This window comes from Otolemur garnettii, unplaced genomic scaffold, assembly GCF_000181295.1.
Source record: "Otolemur garnettii isolate 467f Iridium unplaced genomic scaffold, OtoGar3 scaffold00153, whole genome shotgun sequence".
Taxonomy (NCBI): domain Eukaryota; kingdom Metazoa; phylum Chordata; class Mammalia; order Primates; family Galagidae; genus Otolemur; species Otolemur garnettii.
In genome coordinates this window covers 2,976,330-2,992,940 of record NW_003852548.1, presented here as the reverse complement: position 1 = coordinate 2,992,940, position 16,611 = coordinate 2,976,330, and the positions used below count along the sequence as shown (strand labels likewise).

General features: G+C 49.9%; 1 protein-coding gene across 1 annotated transcript; it reads left to right on the top strand.

Annotated features, from left to right (window-relative positions):
- Nucleotides 1-1,543: 1,543 nt before the first annotated feature.
- On the top strand, nt 1,544-15,695 carry SYP (synaptophysin). Its single transcript, XM_003799662.2, has 7 exons — nt 1,544-1,589; nt 2,754-2,819; nt 3,904-4,028; nt 7,719-7,914; nt 8,633-8,824; nt 11,359-11,689; nt 14,200-15,695. Exons 1-6 carry the CDS (start codon nt 1,554-1,556, stop codon nt 11,683-11,685), a joined length of 942 nt encoding a protein of 313 aa, XP_003799710.1. The 5' UTR covers nt 1,544-1,553; the 3' UTR covers nt 11,686-11,689; nt 14,200-15,695.
- The last annotated feature ends 916 nt before the right edge of the window (nt 15,696-16,611 follow it).

The window sequence follows — 16,611 nt, the reverse complement described above, 5'->3', positions numbered from 1 at the left end:
GGGCCCGGGCTGGGGATTCGAACCCGTCACCTTAGGTGTATGTGGCTGGCACCTTAGCCGCTTGAGCCACAGGCGCCGAACCTATTTTTCTATTTTTAATAGAGATGGAGCTCTTACCCTTGTTCAGGCTGGTCTTGAACTCCTGAACTCAAGCAATCCAGCGTGGTAGGATTATAGGCCCTGAGTCATCACACCCTGCCATCTTTGCAGTTTTTTGTTTGTTTGTTTGTTTGTTTGAGACAGAGCCTCAAGCTGTCACCCTGGGTAGAGTGCAGCAACCTTCAACTCCTGGGCTCAAGCAATTCTCCTGCCTCCGCAATCTCAAGTAGCTGGAGCTACAGGCGCCCGCCACAACGCCCAGCTACTTTTTGGTTGCAGCCGTCATTGTTGTTTGGCGCGCCTGAACTGGATTCAAACCCTCCAGCTCAGGTTTATGTGGCTGGCGCCTTAGCCACTTGAGCCACAGGCACTGAGCCATCTCTGCAGTTTTTATATGCATTTCTCTTAGTACAAGTAAGGTTGACCATCTTAAGCCCCAACTGTGTGTTATCTCTTGGATTTTTTCAACACAGCAATCACTATTGATGAGCCTACTTTTAATAGCACAAAAGAGTGGTGGTCCAATTAAAAGAAGACACATGGGCCTGGTGCAATGACTCCCGCCTGTAACCCCAGTACTCTGGGAGGCGGGGTGGGTGCATCACTTGAGCTAAGAAGTTGAGACCAGCCTGAGCAAGAGTGAGACCCCATCTCTACTAAAAATTAGCCAGGCATGGTGGCTACCTGCCATGGTACCGTAGTCCCAGCTACTCGGGAGACTGAGGCAAGAGGATTGTTTGAGCTGTGGTGTGACGGTACTCAACCCAGGGTGACAGAGTAAGACTCTGTCTCAAGAAAAAAAGAGGGGGTGGGGAGAGGACTGAGGAATAAATACGATGTAAAGTGTAGAGTTGGAGTAGGCAAGAATTTAACCAAGAGGAAGAGAGAATATAAGGCAGATGGTTGGAGGGGCAAGGGAGGGGACTTTAGGCTGTGCTTTAAATGCAGAGTGTGAGAAAGGAACCCTCTAGACCTTGAACTATGTTTAAACTGCAGAGACTCTGAGCACTGCCAATTACTAGCTGGGTGACCTTGTACAAGTCATTTAATCTCTCTGGGGACTCATTTTCCTCACCTGTAAAAAACGGCAATATTAGTCCCCACCACATAGGGCTGTTGCAAGAATTAAATGAGAGAACACATTTAACCAACTCAGAAAAGGGCCTGGCAAAATGACATACTGTAGTATCGAACGATCCTCCTCTCCCTAGACCTCTAGCTGTGTTTCCACAGATAATGACGTTCCCAGGAAGCTTTCCCAGTTCCAGACCTTTAGAGATGGAATGGCGGCGGGACTGTGGCCCAACCCGCTCTGCGCAGGCGCGCACATTGAGCTTTAGGGGGTGAGAGGGGCGGGACTGCAGCCGCCTGGGCTGTTCCGACAATAGCGCGCCACCCCCTCCGCGCCCCGCGCCGCCCTTGCTAGCAGGCGCCTCCCGCCCCCTGCATTGCTGATGCTGCTGCTGGCAGACATGGACGTGGTGAATCAGGTACGCGCTCCAGCACCGTGGACAGAGCCCGCCGCTTCCAGGCCTTCCAGGCCCGGGTCGCTCAGGCCAACCGACTTAGAGATGGTGGGCAGGGTCTTGGCAGCGGAAACTCGGTCCCTGGCGCTAGGGCTGGGGGTCTGCGGCCGGCGAAGGGGAGGAAGGGGAAGGTGGAGAAAAGGAGTGCTCTCTCTGCCGCAGCGAGGGCCATTCTCACTGCCGCAGCGGGGCCCCCAGAAGCCCAGTTCATTACTGGCGACCTGGAGGGGAGCAAGAGGGGCCTGGGGTCTTGGGTGTGGGCAAGGGGGAAGAGGAGGGGAGAGTGGAAGGAAGACGCGGGGGGGGGGCTGCAGATGATCTGGGAAATAGAGCGACAGAAGGTGTGGGGGTGGGGAGGGAGGCCTGGCACCCGCCCTTCCCAAATAGAAACTATACCCTGGTAGACGACCACCCCTTCCCCCAGAGCACACCTAGGGGGACGATCTGCTTTTGCCTTTCCAAAACCCCCAGTCTCCTCTCCCCCAACACATAGCCAGTAAAGCCATGTTCCAACCCTCCCCCACCTTAATCAGTCCAGACCCTCTCCGCTATCTCACTCTTCTTCACCACCTCAGAAACTCACCCCCCTCAAACCAGTACCAACCCTTCCCCCATCACCTCAAACCCCACCATTACCACCACCTGACTCACCATTACTGCTGCAGACCCCTCCCCCACTCTAACCAACCTGACTCCCGCCCTGTTATGACTCACCTTCACCACTCAAGACCCCCTCCCCCACCAGGATGAACCCCAAGTCTATCTCCACTCTCTCCACCCAATACCCTTCCCCATCTGACTTGCTTTTATATTTCAGATCTTTCTTTTCCTTCCCTAACTAGTCCTAACCCTGTTCCCATCTTCCCCTCCCCTGACCTCATCTGCCATCTGACTCACCATCACCCCAAACCTCCCCACCAGTCCTGAATCTTGGGGGGGTCTTCTCTCAGAAATCCTTGTGCTCACACCTTCCTCAAGGTGTCACTTTCTCCTTCTCATCCCATCTCCAAAATCACCCCTTCCTGAAGTCACATGCTCCATCCCCAGGGTCATCACCTGGCAACCTTGCCCCTCACCTCTCTCTCTGCCTCCAACAACTCACCACCCCCACACTGTTTCTCTCCTCAGCTGGTGGCCGGGGGTCAGTTCCGGGTGGTCAAGGAGCCCCTTGGCTTTGTGAAGGTGCTGCAATGGGTGAGTGTGGTCTGTGCTATTGGGGGAGAGCGCAAGGAGAGAGAGAGGTAGTGAGGTCTACAAGAGCAGGGGCGGAGTTGGGGTGGGGAGTGAAGAATGGATGGGGGGGTTAGGGGACAGGGGAATTGGGCCCCAGGGTGAGGTTTCAGTCATTTGGGACCAGAGAACGAATGGTCTGTGACATCACATAGGGATGAGGGTACCCCCGTTGTGAAGTGGCAGATTGTGATGTCCTACCTCCTCTCCTGAAAGGAGAAAGAGGCGAAGGAGGTGGAGCTTGTGGCTGATTGCTGGGGGAAAGATGCAAAGCCAGAGACACTCACAGATAGTGAAGGAAGGAGAGATAATGAAAGATTGAGATTGATAGAAAGATGGAGATACAGAGAAAAAAGAGATCCAGTGATGAGAAGAGATACAGAAACAAGAGAGAAAAGAGAAGCAGACAAAGAAAAGGAAGATAGAAAAAGATACACAGAGAACAGAGATACAAAGAGAAATAGACACAGAGAGAGAGGCAGGGAAATGGGATGTGGGAGACAGATACATAGAGAAAGAGGCACTTGGAAAAAAAGAGAAACCAACACCCAGAGATGCGCAGTGGGGACAGAGAGAGAGAGCCATACAGAGACTGAGTAAGAGATAAACAGACCAAGAAACAGAAAGACAGATAGAAACATACACTCCCACAGAGAGGGGAAAAGGAGATAGAAAGAGACAGCTAGTCACTAGAGAAGCAGATGCAGAGAGTCAGAGACATGGAGAGATGAAGAAACATCTGAGAAAGACAGAAAAACAGAGATAACAAGAAAAACAAACAGGGAGACACAGAGAGAGACAGAGGAGGGAAATCAGAGCACAGAGAAGTAGAGACAGAGAGAGACACAGGGAGAGAGAAGAAAAGGAAGAGACAGCCATACCCCTGTAATCAGCTTGTCCTTGGTCCCGATGAGCCCTGATTAGGGAGTGGGGGTGGGGACTGCTCCATCTGCTGCTGCCTCTGCTGGGCCCCCAATCTGTCTAGAGGAGGACACCCCCTCCCACATGCACACAGCTCACTATAGCCATCCCCACCCTGCTACCCAAGGTCTTCGCCATCTTCGCCTTCGCCACATGCGGCAGCTACAGCGGGGAGCTCCGGCTCAGCGTGGAGTGTGCCAACAAGTCTGGGAGTGACCCCAACATCGAAGTTGAATTTGAGTATCCCTTCAGGTGTGCCCCCACTCTGGGATCTCAGCAGCCCAGAGAGAGGCAGGGGTGGAATGGGACCAGCCAATACCTCCTCCCCAGTGACCCTTTCCCAGCCCCCACCTAAAGAGGCCACACCTGCGGGGATTACTGCCCATGCACTGAGCACCTGCCTTGTACCTGGCACTGCTCTGGACTCTAGGACTATGTGGTGAGCAAGATAGACATAGGCTATCACCCTCCAGCTCTGTTCTAGTGAAGGAAAAGGGTAGGAGGCAGGCAATAAAGAAGACTCAAAAGAAAACACATACACACCACTTAACACAGTAGGTGCTCAATTAATGTTAGCCAGTATTATTATTTAATCTCCATTCATTTATTCTACACGCATTTTTAAAGAATTTCTTATATACCAAGTACTACTCAAAGTGCTGGAGACATAACAGTGATTAAAGCAGACCCAAATCCTTACCTGCATGGAGCCTACATTATAACAAATTAATAAAGAGGATAATTGCAGATTGAGAGAAATTCGAGGAGGGGATCCTCTCATACAGGGTTTCATGATGGAGAAAAATGAGGGGGTGCTTCTTATATGGGGGGATGATTAAACCCAATTCAACAATTCTGATATTTGTTGAGCTCACACTGTGCCAGGCACTTTGCTGGGTGCTAGGTGCACAGAGAGGAGCACAGGCTGGCATGGTTGCTACCCTCATGGATATGTTTTACCTCCTGGAGGGTGGAATGACAGAGTCCTACAGACACAATTTCAGTAGGTTTCTTTTTTTTTTTTTTTTTTTTTTTGAGACAGAGCCTCAAGCTGTCCCCCTGGATAGAGTGCCCTGGCATCACACTCACAGCAACCTCCAACTCCTGGGTTCAAGCGAGTCTCCTGCCTCTGCCTGTCAAGTAGCTGGGACCACAGGCGCCTGCCACAATGCCTGGCTATTTTTGGTTGCAGCCATCATTGTTGTTTGGCGGGCCTAGGCTGGATTCGAACCCACTAGCTTAGGTGTATGTGGCTGGCACCTTAGCCACTTGAGCCACAGGCGCCAAGCCTTCAGTAGGTTTCTGAGGCTCCTCCACTACTATTTGATCAAATGACATAACCACTCTGGGTCCCAATTTCCTCATCTGTAAATGGGGATAATAATAATACCTACCTCACAGGGTTGTAGTTAGTAGCGATTGAATTGATGCTTATAAAGTGCATAGCATGGTGCCTGGCTCCATAAGTGTTTGTTAAGAAAGCAAAAATAAAGAAACAAGCTTTAAGGGCTAGGGAAAGAGGTCAGGGATTGAGTTGGAAACTGGGAGGTTTTGAGTGTCAAGGGAAATGTGGGCTCAAGAGATCACCCAGTGGGAAAAAGGAAGAATTAGAACAGAAGACAGCCCAGCACAAGCCCTGAGCAATGGTAGAAAGAAGAGGTACCAGGAAAGTGAGGCCTGAGAGGTAGAGGGGCAATCAGCTGTCCATGGGCTCACAGAAGCAAGAGAGAAGAGCACCTAGAGAAGGAGAGTAGTTGGCAGTGTGGGATACTGCTTAGAGCCCACCCTTTGGGAATCCACAAGACCACAAAAATCTCCAGTGCATGCCCCCCATATCTCCAATGCCTAGGACCTCAGGTCCTAAGGATCTACCCTTTAGCCACAAATCTCCTAGAAAAAAAAATCTTTGCCCTGTGTCTCCCTGACTAACACACTCTCTGTCCTGATGCCCCCCAAGGAGCCCCATTCCCCTTTATACACTCCCTTCTCCTGACCCAGCCCACTAGAAACTTGACGCTCAAACCTAGATTCAAACTCCTAGATCCACCACTTGCCAGCTTTACACCCGGGGCAAGTAACTTAAACTTGCTGAGCCTCCGTTTGTTCATCTGTAAAATGGGCATAATAATACCTGCTTTAAAGAATTGCTAAGAGGTGTTAAATCAGCGGTTCTCAACCTGTGGGTCACGACCCATGGGAACTGTATTAAAGGGCTGTGTGGCATTAGGAAGGTTGAGAACCACTGTGTTAAATGAAACAATTATGTAGAGTGCTTAGTAGGTGATTAATAAATGTAAGCCTCTTTCCTCCAGACTTTTGCTACACAATGGCACCAGCACCATTAGCTCAGTCTCAGAATCTAGCCTCCTAATCTGAGACCAGAGCTCTGAGACCCCTCTCCTGTCCTCCACACGCACATTTCCTTCTCCCTACAACTCCCTCCTCCATCACACCACAGGAAAGGCCTTAGTTCCAGGACACCTTCCCAGTCCTCCCCGCTACCCTCACATACACATATCCTGTTCCAAAAACCCTTTTACCCTTCTTTCCTGCTGTCTGTCTTTTCCTATTTTATAGTCACTGGACTTTCCTCTGCTATGCAGACATTTTTTTCTCTCAGGGACTTGAAATGGGGTAGAGAGAAGAGTGAACGTGATGTAGAGAGAAAACAAGGTTCAGATCCAAAATCTGTAATTCCCTTCCCAGCTCTGTGACTTTAGGCAAGTTAATTCACTTCTCTGTGCCTCTGTTTCCATCTCTGTACATTTCGCTCAATAAACATTTCTTGAGCACCTACTATGTGCCAGGACTGTTCCAGGCCCTGGAGCTACAGCAGTGAACAAAACAGAAAAAAGCCTTGCCCTCTTGTAGTTACAGCAAAAATTAAGATTAAAAAAAAAAGTAAAAGAGGCAGCACCTGTGGCTCAAGGAGTAGGGTGCACCGGCCCCATATGCCAAGGGTGGTGGGTTCGAGCCCAGCCCTGGCCAAAAACTGCAACAAAAAGAAAAAAAAAAGTAAAAGGGTTGGTGCCTGTGGCTCAAGCGGCTAAGGCACCAGCCACATACGCCTGACCTGGCGGGTTCAAATCCAGCCTGGGCCTGCCAAACAACGACAGCTGCAACCAAACAATAGCTGAGCATTGTGGCAGGTACCTGTAGTCCCAGCTATTTAGGAGGTGGAGGCAGGAGAATCACTTGAGCCCAGGAGTTGGAGGTTGCTGTGAGCTGTGAAGCCATGGCACTCTACCCAGGGCGACAGCTTGAGGCTCTGTCTCAAAAAAAAAAAAAAGTAAAATACATAACAGATGGAGATCACTGCTACCAAGAAAAATGGAGCAAGGAAAGGACTAAGGAGTGCTGGAAAGGAATGGCTCAATTTAATTTAAAATAATGAGATCAGGGAAAACCTCACTAAGAAAGTAACAGTTTAGCTGGGTGCTGTGGCGGACGCCTGTAGTCCCAGCTCTTTGGGAGCCTGAAACAAGAGAATCGCTTAAGCCCAGGAGTTTGAGGCTGCTATGAACTGTGCCGCCACAGCACTCTACCCAGAGCAACCGCTTGAGACTTTGTCTCAAAAAAAAAAAGAAAAAGTGACAGTTGAGCAGGTTGAAGGAGATAACAGAAAAAAAACATGAGGATATCTAGAGGAAGAATATTCCTGGCAAAGAGAATACTTCATATCCTGGGGTGGGCAGATGCTTAGCAAGTTCTAGAAATAACCAGGAGGCCAGAGTGCCTGGGTCAGAGTAAAGGAAGAATAAAACCTATCTCAGTAGGATGTTTTGAGCAGTCAGTGAAATGTGACTGGTAAATAGTAGGTGCTCTGTGAATGGTTTTTTCCTCCCCTTCCTGGGAACGTGTCAGAATCTGGGAGAACCTATGAATGGGCCGGGGCAGGGGTTCCTTAGGGGCTGGGCCATACCTGCCCACCTCTGTCTACAGGCTGCACCAAGTGTACTTTGATGCACCCAACTGCCGAGGGGGCACCACCAAGGTCTTCTTAGTGGGAGACTACTCCTCGTCTGCCGAATTCTTTGTCACCGTGGCCGTGTTTGCCTTCCTCTACTCCATGGGGGCTCTGGCCACTTACATCTTCCTGCAGAACAAGTACCGAGAAAACAACAAAGGACCCATGATGGTGAGTCCCCATAGCTACTTGCATGCAGAGATCATGGGGACACAAAGCCTTAGGAACACAGCCATGTTAATAGGTCACACCAAATCCCAGAAAGACCTACATGCAAGCAGCCTCCGTAACAGCCACATATGCTGGTGCTGCTGCTGCTGCTAAGTCCACACCAGGCATTAAAGGCACAGAGTCATAGAGTCACAAGGACATACTCAGCCCACACAAAATCCCAGACAGACCCACACCTGGGAATTTGCCCACTCTCACACAACCACGTAGTCTAGATCAAAGGAAGGAGCCCTCAGAGGATCACTGTGACAGTCATGCATGTCATCATGCCACAAAGACACACTGATTCCTACACAGCTATACTCACACACCCTCATCCCAGACACAAAGTGACACAAATTCCTACATGTAGACAAAAGTGGAAAGGCACACTACTTTCTACAGATTTGGAAACCATCCCACAGATTTCCCCCCAGCACTCACACCCACATATCACAATCACACTCCTACACTCTCTGCATCATGTACACATACACACAAGCTGGGAGGGCTACCTTCAGGTGAAAGTGTTGTGAGCTTCAGAAATGGAAAGGTAGGGGTGAAACAGGCCTCTAGCGGGGGTCCCCCTTTCCAACAAAGCCTGTGATTTGAGAAGGTCCCATAGCCCACTGTGAGGCATCCCACTCACAGAGTCTCTTCCTCACCTCTGCCTACCTAGGACTTTCTGGCCACGGCAGTGTTTGCCTTCATGTGGCTAGTTAGCTCATCGGCATGGGCCAAGGGGCTATCAGACGTGAAGATGGCCACAGACCCAGAAAACATTATCAAGGAGATGGCTGTCTGCCGCCAGACAGGAAACACATGCAAGGAGCTGAGGGACCCTGTGACCTCCGGGCTCAACACCTCCGTGGTAAGCCCTGGGGACTGGCTGGAAGAGGGAGGCTGAGAAACTTCCAGTTTGCCATGGGGAGCAGTGGAGAGTGAGAATAAGAGGAGAATCAGGGAAGATCCAATGGGACTCCCTGGAGGAAGCATGCCAATAATGTTGAAGGATGAGATAGCAATACCACTATTACACCACAGACTGTCCCCAAGGGGGAAACATGAGACCTTCTGTCCAGATTAGGTTTGGGAAATCTGGATCCCAGACCCAGCCTAGTCATGGCAACTCAGCCCCATCTTGGGACCTCAGTTTCCTCATGTGCAAAATGAATGAATGATTTGAAATGGGCCAGTGCAGTGGCTCATGCCTGTAATCCTAGCACTCTGGGAGGCTAAGGAGGGTGGATCGCCTGAGCTCAGAAGTTTGAGACCAGCATGAGCAAAGTGAGACACCGTCTCTACTAAAAATAGAAAAACTAGGCTAGTACAATGGCTCACACCTATAATCCTAGCACTCTGAGACGCTGAGGTGGGTGGATTGCCTGAGCTCACAAGTTTGAGACCAGCCTGAGCAAGAACGAGACCCCATCTCTAAAAAATAGGCGCCTGTAGTCCCAGCTACTCGGGAGCCTGAGGCAAGAGAATCACTTGAGCCCAAGAGTTTGAAGTTGCTGTGAGCTATGACATCACCGCACTCTACCAAGGGTGACCAAATGAGACTCTGTCTCAAAAAAAATAAAAATAAAAATAGAAAACCTAGCCAGGCATTGTAACAGGTGCCTATAGTCCCAGCTACTCGGGAGGCTGAGACAAGAGGATTGCTTGAGCCCAAGAGTTTGAGGTTGTTGTGAGCTACAAAGCCTGCCACAGCACTCTACCCAGGGGGACAGAGTGAGACTCTGTAAAAAAAAAAAAATTTTTTTTTAATATTTCCTCACCTGGGCTCGGTGCCTGTGGCTCAAGTGGTTAAGGCTCCAGCCACATACACCTAAGGTGGCGGGTTCGAATCCAGCCCAGGCTCTCCAAAACAACAATGATGGCTGCAACCAAAAAATAGCCGGGCATTGTGGTGGGCGCCTGTGGTGCCAGCTACTTGGGAGGCTGAGGCAGGAGACTCGCTTGAGTCCAGGAGTTGGAGGTTGCTGTGAGCTGTGATGCCACAACACTCTACCCAGGGGGACAGCTTGAAGCTCTGTCTCAAAAAAAAAAAAAAAAATTTTCTCACCTGGATGCCCCCTACTGGCTGAAGTCAGATGTCTGCGCTCACATCCCAGCTTTGCCACTTCTGCAAGGTCTATAACCTGAAACTAGTCACACAGCCTCTTGGGGCTCAGTTTGAACATGCACAATGAAGACTAACAATAAGTCCTGCTGCAAAATTTGTTTAGTGAACTGGTAATATATAAAGTGCTTAGAAAAGGGCCTGGCACAAGGTAAGTCATATACAAGTATTACAAATGCTAAGATTACAGCTCTTTCCTGTCACTTGCTGGTTGTGAGACCTTGGACAACTTAAGGTTCTCTGGGCCTGTTTCCTCAACTGTAAAATGGAGATATTACTTCCTGTCCAAAAAGAGGGTGTGGCATATAGTAAAAGGTATATAGTTTTTTTATTTCATATGGGTTTCATATATTTATATTTTAATATTAAAGTATGTATTTACATATTTCATGTATGTGCACTTATACATATATTTGTATACACGTTTATGTGTATATATGCATGTTAGTGGTATATATGTATATTGATAAAAACGTATGCTTTTTTTTTGAGACAGAGTCTCACTTTGTCACCCTCAGTAGAGAGCTGTGGTATCATAGCTCACAGCAACCTCAAACTGTGGGCTTAAGCAATTCTCTTGCCTCAGCCTCCCGAGTAGCTGGAACTACAGGTGCCTGCCACAACGCTTGGCTGTTTTTAGAGACGGGGTCTTGTTCTTGCTCAGGCTGGTCTTGAACCGGTGATCTCAAGCAATCCACCCGCCTGGGCTTCCCACAGTGCTAATTACAGGCATGAGCCGCAGTGCCCTACCTTCCATTTTAGTATAAATATACAGAACCTCCATAGCTGACCACCTTCTCAAATTGAACTAATTTTCACACACTGGACTTGCACGTGTACATCTCAGTACAATAGGCCTATTCCTTATGTTGGTCTCCTCATTAGGTTGACCAGTTTGTTACAGTTCCTTGGGTGGTCAACTTACAGAGGTCCTGCATTCTAAATTTAAATGTACCGTATTTTGTACAATGGTAAATATAGAGACATGCACACATATATGCACTTGTATATGTAATGCTGGTAGATTTCAACATCCCCCAGAATCAAAATTCTCACACACCTTCTCCCTCGCCCCACCCCCCACCCCAAGGTGATTTTTCTGCACGTTGACGTTTACACACTGGAACTCAGAGGGTCTGGGTTTCAGAAACCACCACCCTATGGGAGCCCGCGGATTCATGCCCAACATGCCCATTCCTGCACGCTTGGTCTCAGACTGCCAAGGCAATTGGCAATGAGCATTGGTCCGGGAACGACAGCTAGGCCTTGTCTCCCTGCAGGTGTTCGGTTTCCTGAACCTGGTGCTCTGGGTCGGCAATCTGTGGTTCGTGTTTAAGGAGACAGGCTGGGCCGCCCCATTCCTGCGCGCGCCTCCTGGCGCCCCGGAGAAACAACCGGCACCCGGGGATGCCTACGGCGATGCGGGCTATGGGCAGGGCCCCGGCGGGTACGGGCCCCAGGACTCCTACGGGCCCCAGGGCGGCTACCAGCCCGACTACGGGCAGCCAGCGGGCGGCAGCGGCGGCGGCTACGGGCCTCAGGGCGACTATGGGCAGCAAGGCTACGGCCCGCAGGGTGCGCCCACCTCCTTCTCCAATCAGATGTAGTCTGGTGAGTGACGGGCGGGTGGCGCGGCCAAGGAGAGTACATAAAAGGAGACGAGCAGGCCAATGAACCAATAAAAGCCAGGGATGGACTGTAAAGCGTTTAGCTGGACAAGTAGGGACTGAAGTCAGAAGGCGCCAATAAGCGCTACAAGCAGAGAGCGGAAACCTAGCCAATGAATGGAGAACAGGAAAGTGGTGTTTGAAGATGGGCAGAATGAAGAACCAATGGGAAAGAGATAGGAGTGCAGCTCTGCGGGAAGAGAGGGGAAGAGAGAGAGCAGAGCGACCAATACTAGAAGAGAATAGCAGGGGGACTTGAGCAGTGGAGAATCAGAGGAGCGCTGGAGCCACCGATGGGAAGAGGAGGTGGGTCTTAGAAAATGACTGTTAAGCCAATAGGTCATAAGGCTAATAAATGATGAGGGTAAACCGCCTGGGTCTTGAAGGTCAGACGAGCTCACCAATCCGGGAGGAGGGGATAGATCCGCCACCTCGCCCCCGGTCCGGAAGCAAAGGAGGAAAAGCGCTGAGTTGGGAGCCTTGGAAAGGTTTGCCTGCCTTCTTAAAAGAGGAGTGAGATTTCCCGCAGATGTGAGGGGGAAGGCAGGGAGAAAAGGCTGAAGGAGAAGGCAGAGGGGTGACGTGACACCTCACGTGAATGGAAGTAGTTTCTGGCACTGAGTTAACAAAGATGGAAAGGGCAGGAATTTTATTAAGCACCCCACATCTAATTCATCAAAAAATGCTGTTGGCTCGGTGGCGCCCGCAGCTCAATGGGTAGGGCGCCGGCCACATACACTGAGGCTGGCGGGTTCGAACCCAGCCCGGGACAGCTAAAACAACAATGATAACTGCAACAAAAAATAACCGAGCGTTGTGGCAGACGCCTGTAGTCCCAGCTACTGGGGAGGCTGAGGCAAGAGAACCACTTAAGCCCAAGTGTTGGAGGTTGCTGTGACGCCAAGGCACTCTACCCAGGGCGACAACTTGAGACTCTTGTCTCAAACAACAACAAAAAAATGCTTTTGGCTGTATCTTCTAAATATGTTAATAATTTTCCCACTTCTCACTGTCATCTTCCCTGGACCTTTTCATAGGTGTCCACCTCCATTCCTATTCTGTCCTACTCACAGCATCAGGAAGGATTCTGAAAAATACTAAATTGGACTACACTCAGAACTCTTTCAGGGCTCCCATTTCACTCAAATTAAAAGCAGAAGTCTTCACTATGATCACAAGCCCTACCCCACCTCCACCTGTTTCAACCACACTAGTCACCTCAGTATTCTAGGCACAATTTGACTTCAGGGCCCATATACAGTATTTGCTTTCCCCTAGAGTTTCACATCCTCATACACTGGTAACTTTCCTGGCCAGCTCTCTTTCAACCTTTTGGTCACTTACTCTGTGAAGTCTTGCTTAACAACTCTGACTAAAACAAGTCCCATCTGTTATCTCTCCCCTAGTACCCTGGGCTTTTCTTTATCACACTCTGTAACTATTAGTTTATATGTTTATTGACTGTCTCTTCCACTAGACTTTAGGATAGGACCATGACATTCATGCTACAGCATCACTCAGAGATTTTTTTTTTTTTTTTTTGAGACAGAGTTTCACTTTATCACCCTCGGTAGAGTGCCGTAGCATCACAGCTCACAGCAACCTCCAACTCCTGGGCTTAGGCAATTCTCTTGCCTCAGCCTCCTGAGTAGCTGGGACTACAGGCGCCTGCCACTACGCCTGGCTATTTTTTTTGTTGCAATTTGGCCGGGGCCAGCGCCCTACCAACTGAGCCACAGGCACCACCAACCACTTAATGTTAGATAACATTTTATAGAGTAAATAATAGAAGCAACATAAGATGAGGCATTTTTCTCTCATTTTACTCTTTTCCACTCAAAATCATCTTATGGCTTACAAACTCATCTAGAGCCAAAGCTAAAGTCTCCACAGCCTCATCCACAAGAGCCTCTGTGACCCCATTACCTGACATTCTGACATCACATCCTACCGCTCTCCCCCTTGCTGACTCTACTTTTTGTTTTATTTTTCCATTTCATTTGTTTTCACCTTTTATTATGTGCCATGTATGAAGGCTGCCTCTTCACTGTATGAAGTCTGCCTCCCCCCTGCTACAGTGCAAGCTCCATAAAGACAGGGATCTTTGTTTTGTGAAATATAGTGTAACAGTGCAAGCTCCATAAAGACAGGGATCTTTGTTATGCCAAATATAGTATATCACCAATGGCTAAAACAGTACCTGTTAATGGAGTGTTTTTTGGTAGGGGACCACAATCTCTTTGGTACCTAATACAGTGGAGGCAAGATCAGGAATATCTTGCCTGTAGGAGCAGGTGGGGTGAAGCTGACTCCAGGACTATCAGTGAAAGAAAAAGGAAGAAAAGGCATGCCAGGCAGAGGGTAAAGCCGGGGTAAAGGCATAGCAGTCCAACCCCTCCCTGAGGGCACTGCCTGGTCTGGACCCACTCTTTTCTATGTCTTTTGTCTTTACAGGTCAGTGCAGCCCAGGAGCACCCCATGGGTAGGCAAAAGCTCAGGAGAAGGCCTGCCCCCCTTCTTATCCCTATACCCTAGGTCTCCACTCCTCAGCCAGGAGACCCTAACTGTCTTTGCTGTTTATATATATATATATTATATATAAATATCTATTTATCTGTCTGAGCCCCGCCCTCACCTCACTCCCTTCATGCACTAGGGGCGAGTCTTGAGTGGCCCCCTCTCTTACCCCTACCCCTTCCTCTGCATCCTTTGGTCCCTCCCTGTTCCTCATCCCTGTCCCCTGAGGTTAGGGGGCTCTGAAAGGGGTACAGAGAGGGGACAGACCTTGGCTGTGTGGGGAGGGTGGGTGTGACTTCAGACTCTCTCCCCTCTCTTTCTGCCCTCCTCCCAACTCTGGCCTTGGTTCTTTCAGCAATGCCTGAACAGAGGCCATTAGGGGAAATCCGACCACAGGGTGAAAGGCCGAGATTGGGGGGACTTGGGGTAAAGAAGACAGCTTAGGACCCAAGGTGGCCTTGTAGGGGAGCTCTGGATTAGAGGGGCCAGCAAGGGAGTCAGGTTCCAGACATACTGAATCTGTAGTCTAAAAGAGAGGAGTACCCTAGAGCATTCTGGGGTGGGGCTAGAAAGGAGACAGAGGGTATGGTTATAGAGGGGAGCAGGGCTTTGAGTGAGGTGACAGAATGAGCTACAGAGTGGAAGGTCTTGGACTGGGATCAGAGTCTGTGGAAGGTATATGGCTTGGAACACTCAGGAGTGTTGATTCTAAAGTGGACAGATCTTGGGCAGGGCAAGAAGCATGATTCAGTAATGGGCCAAGCTTGGGATGAGATCCTGGTCAGGGTTCCAGACAGAGATCAGCTTAGAGTGGGGCTTGTATGAGTGTTTCAGAAGGAACAGTCCCTCCCCAATGGAGCAGTGAAGAAAATGTTTTAAAGTGGATGGGTTTGGGCAGCAGGTTGAGAGGGAGAACTTGGTTAGGAGCTTCAGGATGTGTTTTGTAAGGGGTAGGTTGGAATGGCCCTGGCCAAGGCCAGGGAATGAGGTGGCCTGGGAGGAGCTGAAGGATAGATATATGTTGGAGTTTAAGGGGTGGAATCTAGAAACAAGCACACCCTACACCCTTCCCATCCAGTGACAAGATAAGCTATAAGCAAGGTAATCAGAGGACAGAGCAAATGGGTCTGTGGGCCTGACCTACCCCCTTCCCCCCCTTTCCTCTGCTCCCTTCCTCCCTCTCACCCCCACCCATCCTGTGGTGGTTGGAGGCCCGGTCTGGAGTTCCTATTTTGCACCCTCTGCTGCGTCTGTGATGTCAGTAGTGCCTGTGATTGTGTGTTGCCATTTTATTTGGCTGTGGCCCCTCCCTCTCCCCTGCAGACCCCCACCCTTTCCCACGCCCTTTGGTATTGTTTGAAGACTCCCCTCCCTAAGGAAGAACAAATATGATTAATTCTCCTCCCCCAAATAAACTCCTCAACCACCTAGTCCATCAGGCTCTGATTTCTCTGTGTGTCTTTCTTTTGGGAAACCTGAGGAGATAGAAGCAGGGCAAATATAAAGAAGCTCCGCCCTTGGCTGGGTGCCTGTGGCTCAGCAGCTAAGGCACCAGCCACAAACACTGGAGCTGGGGGGTTCGAACCCAGCCTGGGCCTGCCAAACAACAACGTCAACTACAACCAAAAAATAGCTGGATATTGTGGTGGGCGCCTGAGTTCCCAGCTACTTGGGAGGCTGAGGCAAAAGAATCTCTTAAGCCCAAGAGTTTGAGGTTACTGTGGGCTGTGATGCAACAGCACTCTACGAGGGCAACATAGTGAAACTCTATCTCAGAAAAAAAAAAAAAGAAAGAAAGAAAGAGGGCAGCACCTGTGGCTCAGTGGGTAGGGCCCCAGCCCCATATACCAAGGGTGGTGGTTCAAACCTGGACCAGGCTAAAGTGCAACGGAAAAATAGCTGGGCGTTGTGGTGGGCGCCTGTAGTCCCAGCTACTTGGGAGGCTGAGGCAAGAGAATCGCCTAAGCCCAGGAGGTGGAGGTTGCTGTGAGCTGTGTGACTGGGTAGAGTGCCAGGGCGATAAAGTAAGACTGTGTCTCTACAAAAATAAAAGAACTGACCTTCATGTTGCTGTACCATTTCAGGCCCCTCTACCGAATGGCTTCCTCTGTGAGCCCTCACCTGCCCATCATTCTGAGTCAGGCTGAGTATCCCTGCTAGCTGTCCCACTTCTACCTGCTGGGTGCCCAGTCTTTGGTTCTAATTCTGGTCCCTCAGCCATGCCCCTTCCTGGGTCCTGTGGACACCTCAGATCCCCAGAGAATCCCAGTAGAACCCCATACTTCACAGACAGGCTTCACCCTACCCGACTCCTCTGTATTTTACAGACCCTGCAGTCTCCTTGCCTCT

Coding starts and splice junctions, on each gene's coding strand:
- SYP (XM_003799662.2), top strand. CDS start 1,554: ATGCTGCTGCTGGCAGACATGGACGTGGTGAATCAG. Junction 2,820..3,903: donor TTGTGAAGGTGCTGCAATGG/GTGAGTGTGGTC, acceptor CTGCTACCCAAG/GTCTTCGCCATCTTCGCCTT. Junction 4,029..7,718: donor GAATTTGAGTATCCCTTCAG/GTGTGCCCCCAC, acceptor CTCTGTCTACAG/GCTGCACCAAGTGTACTTTG.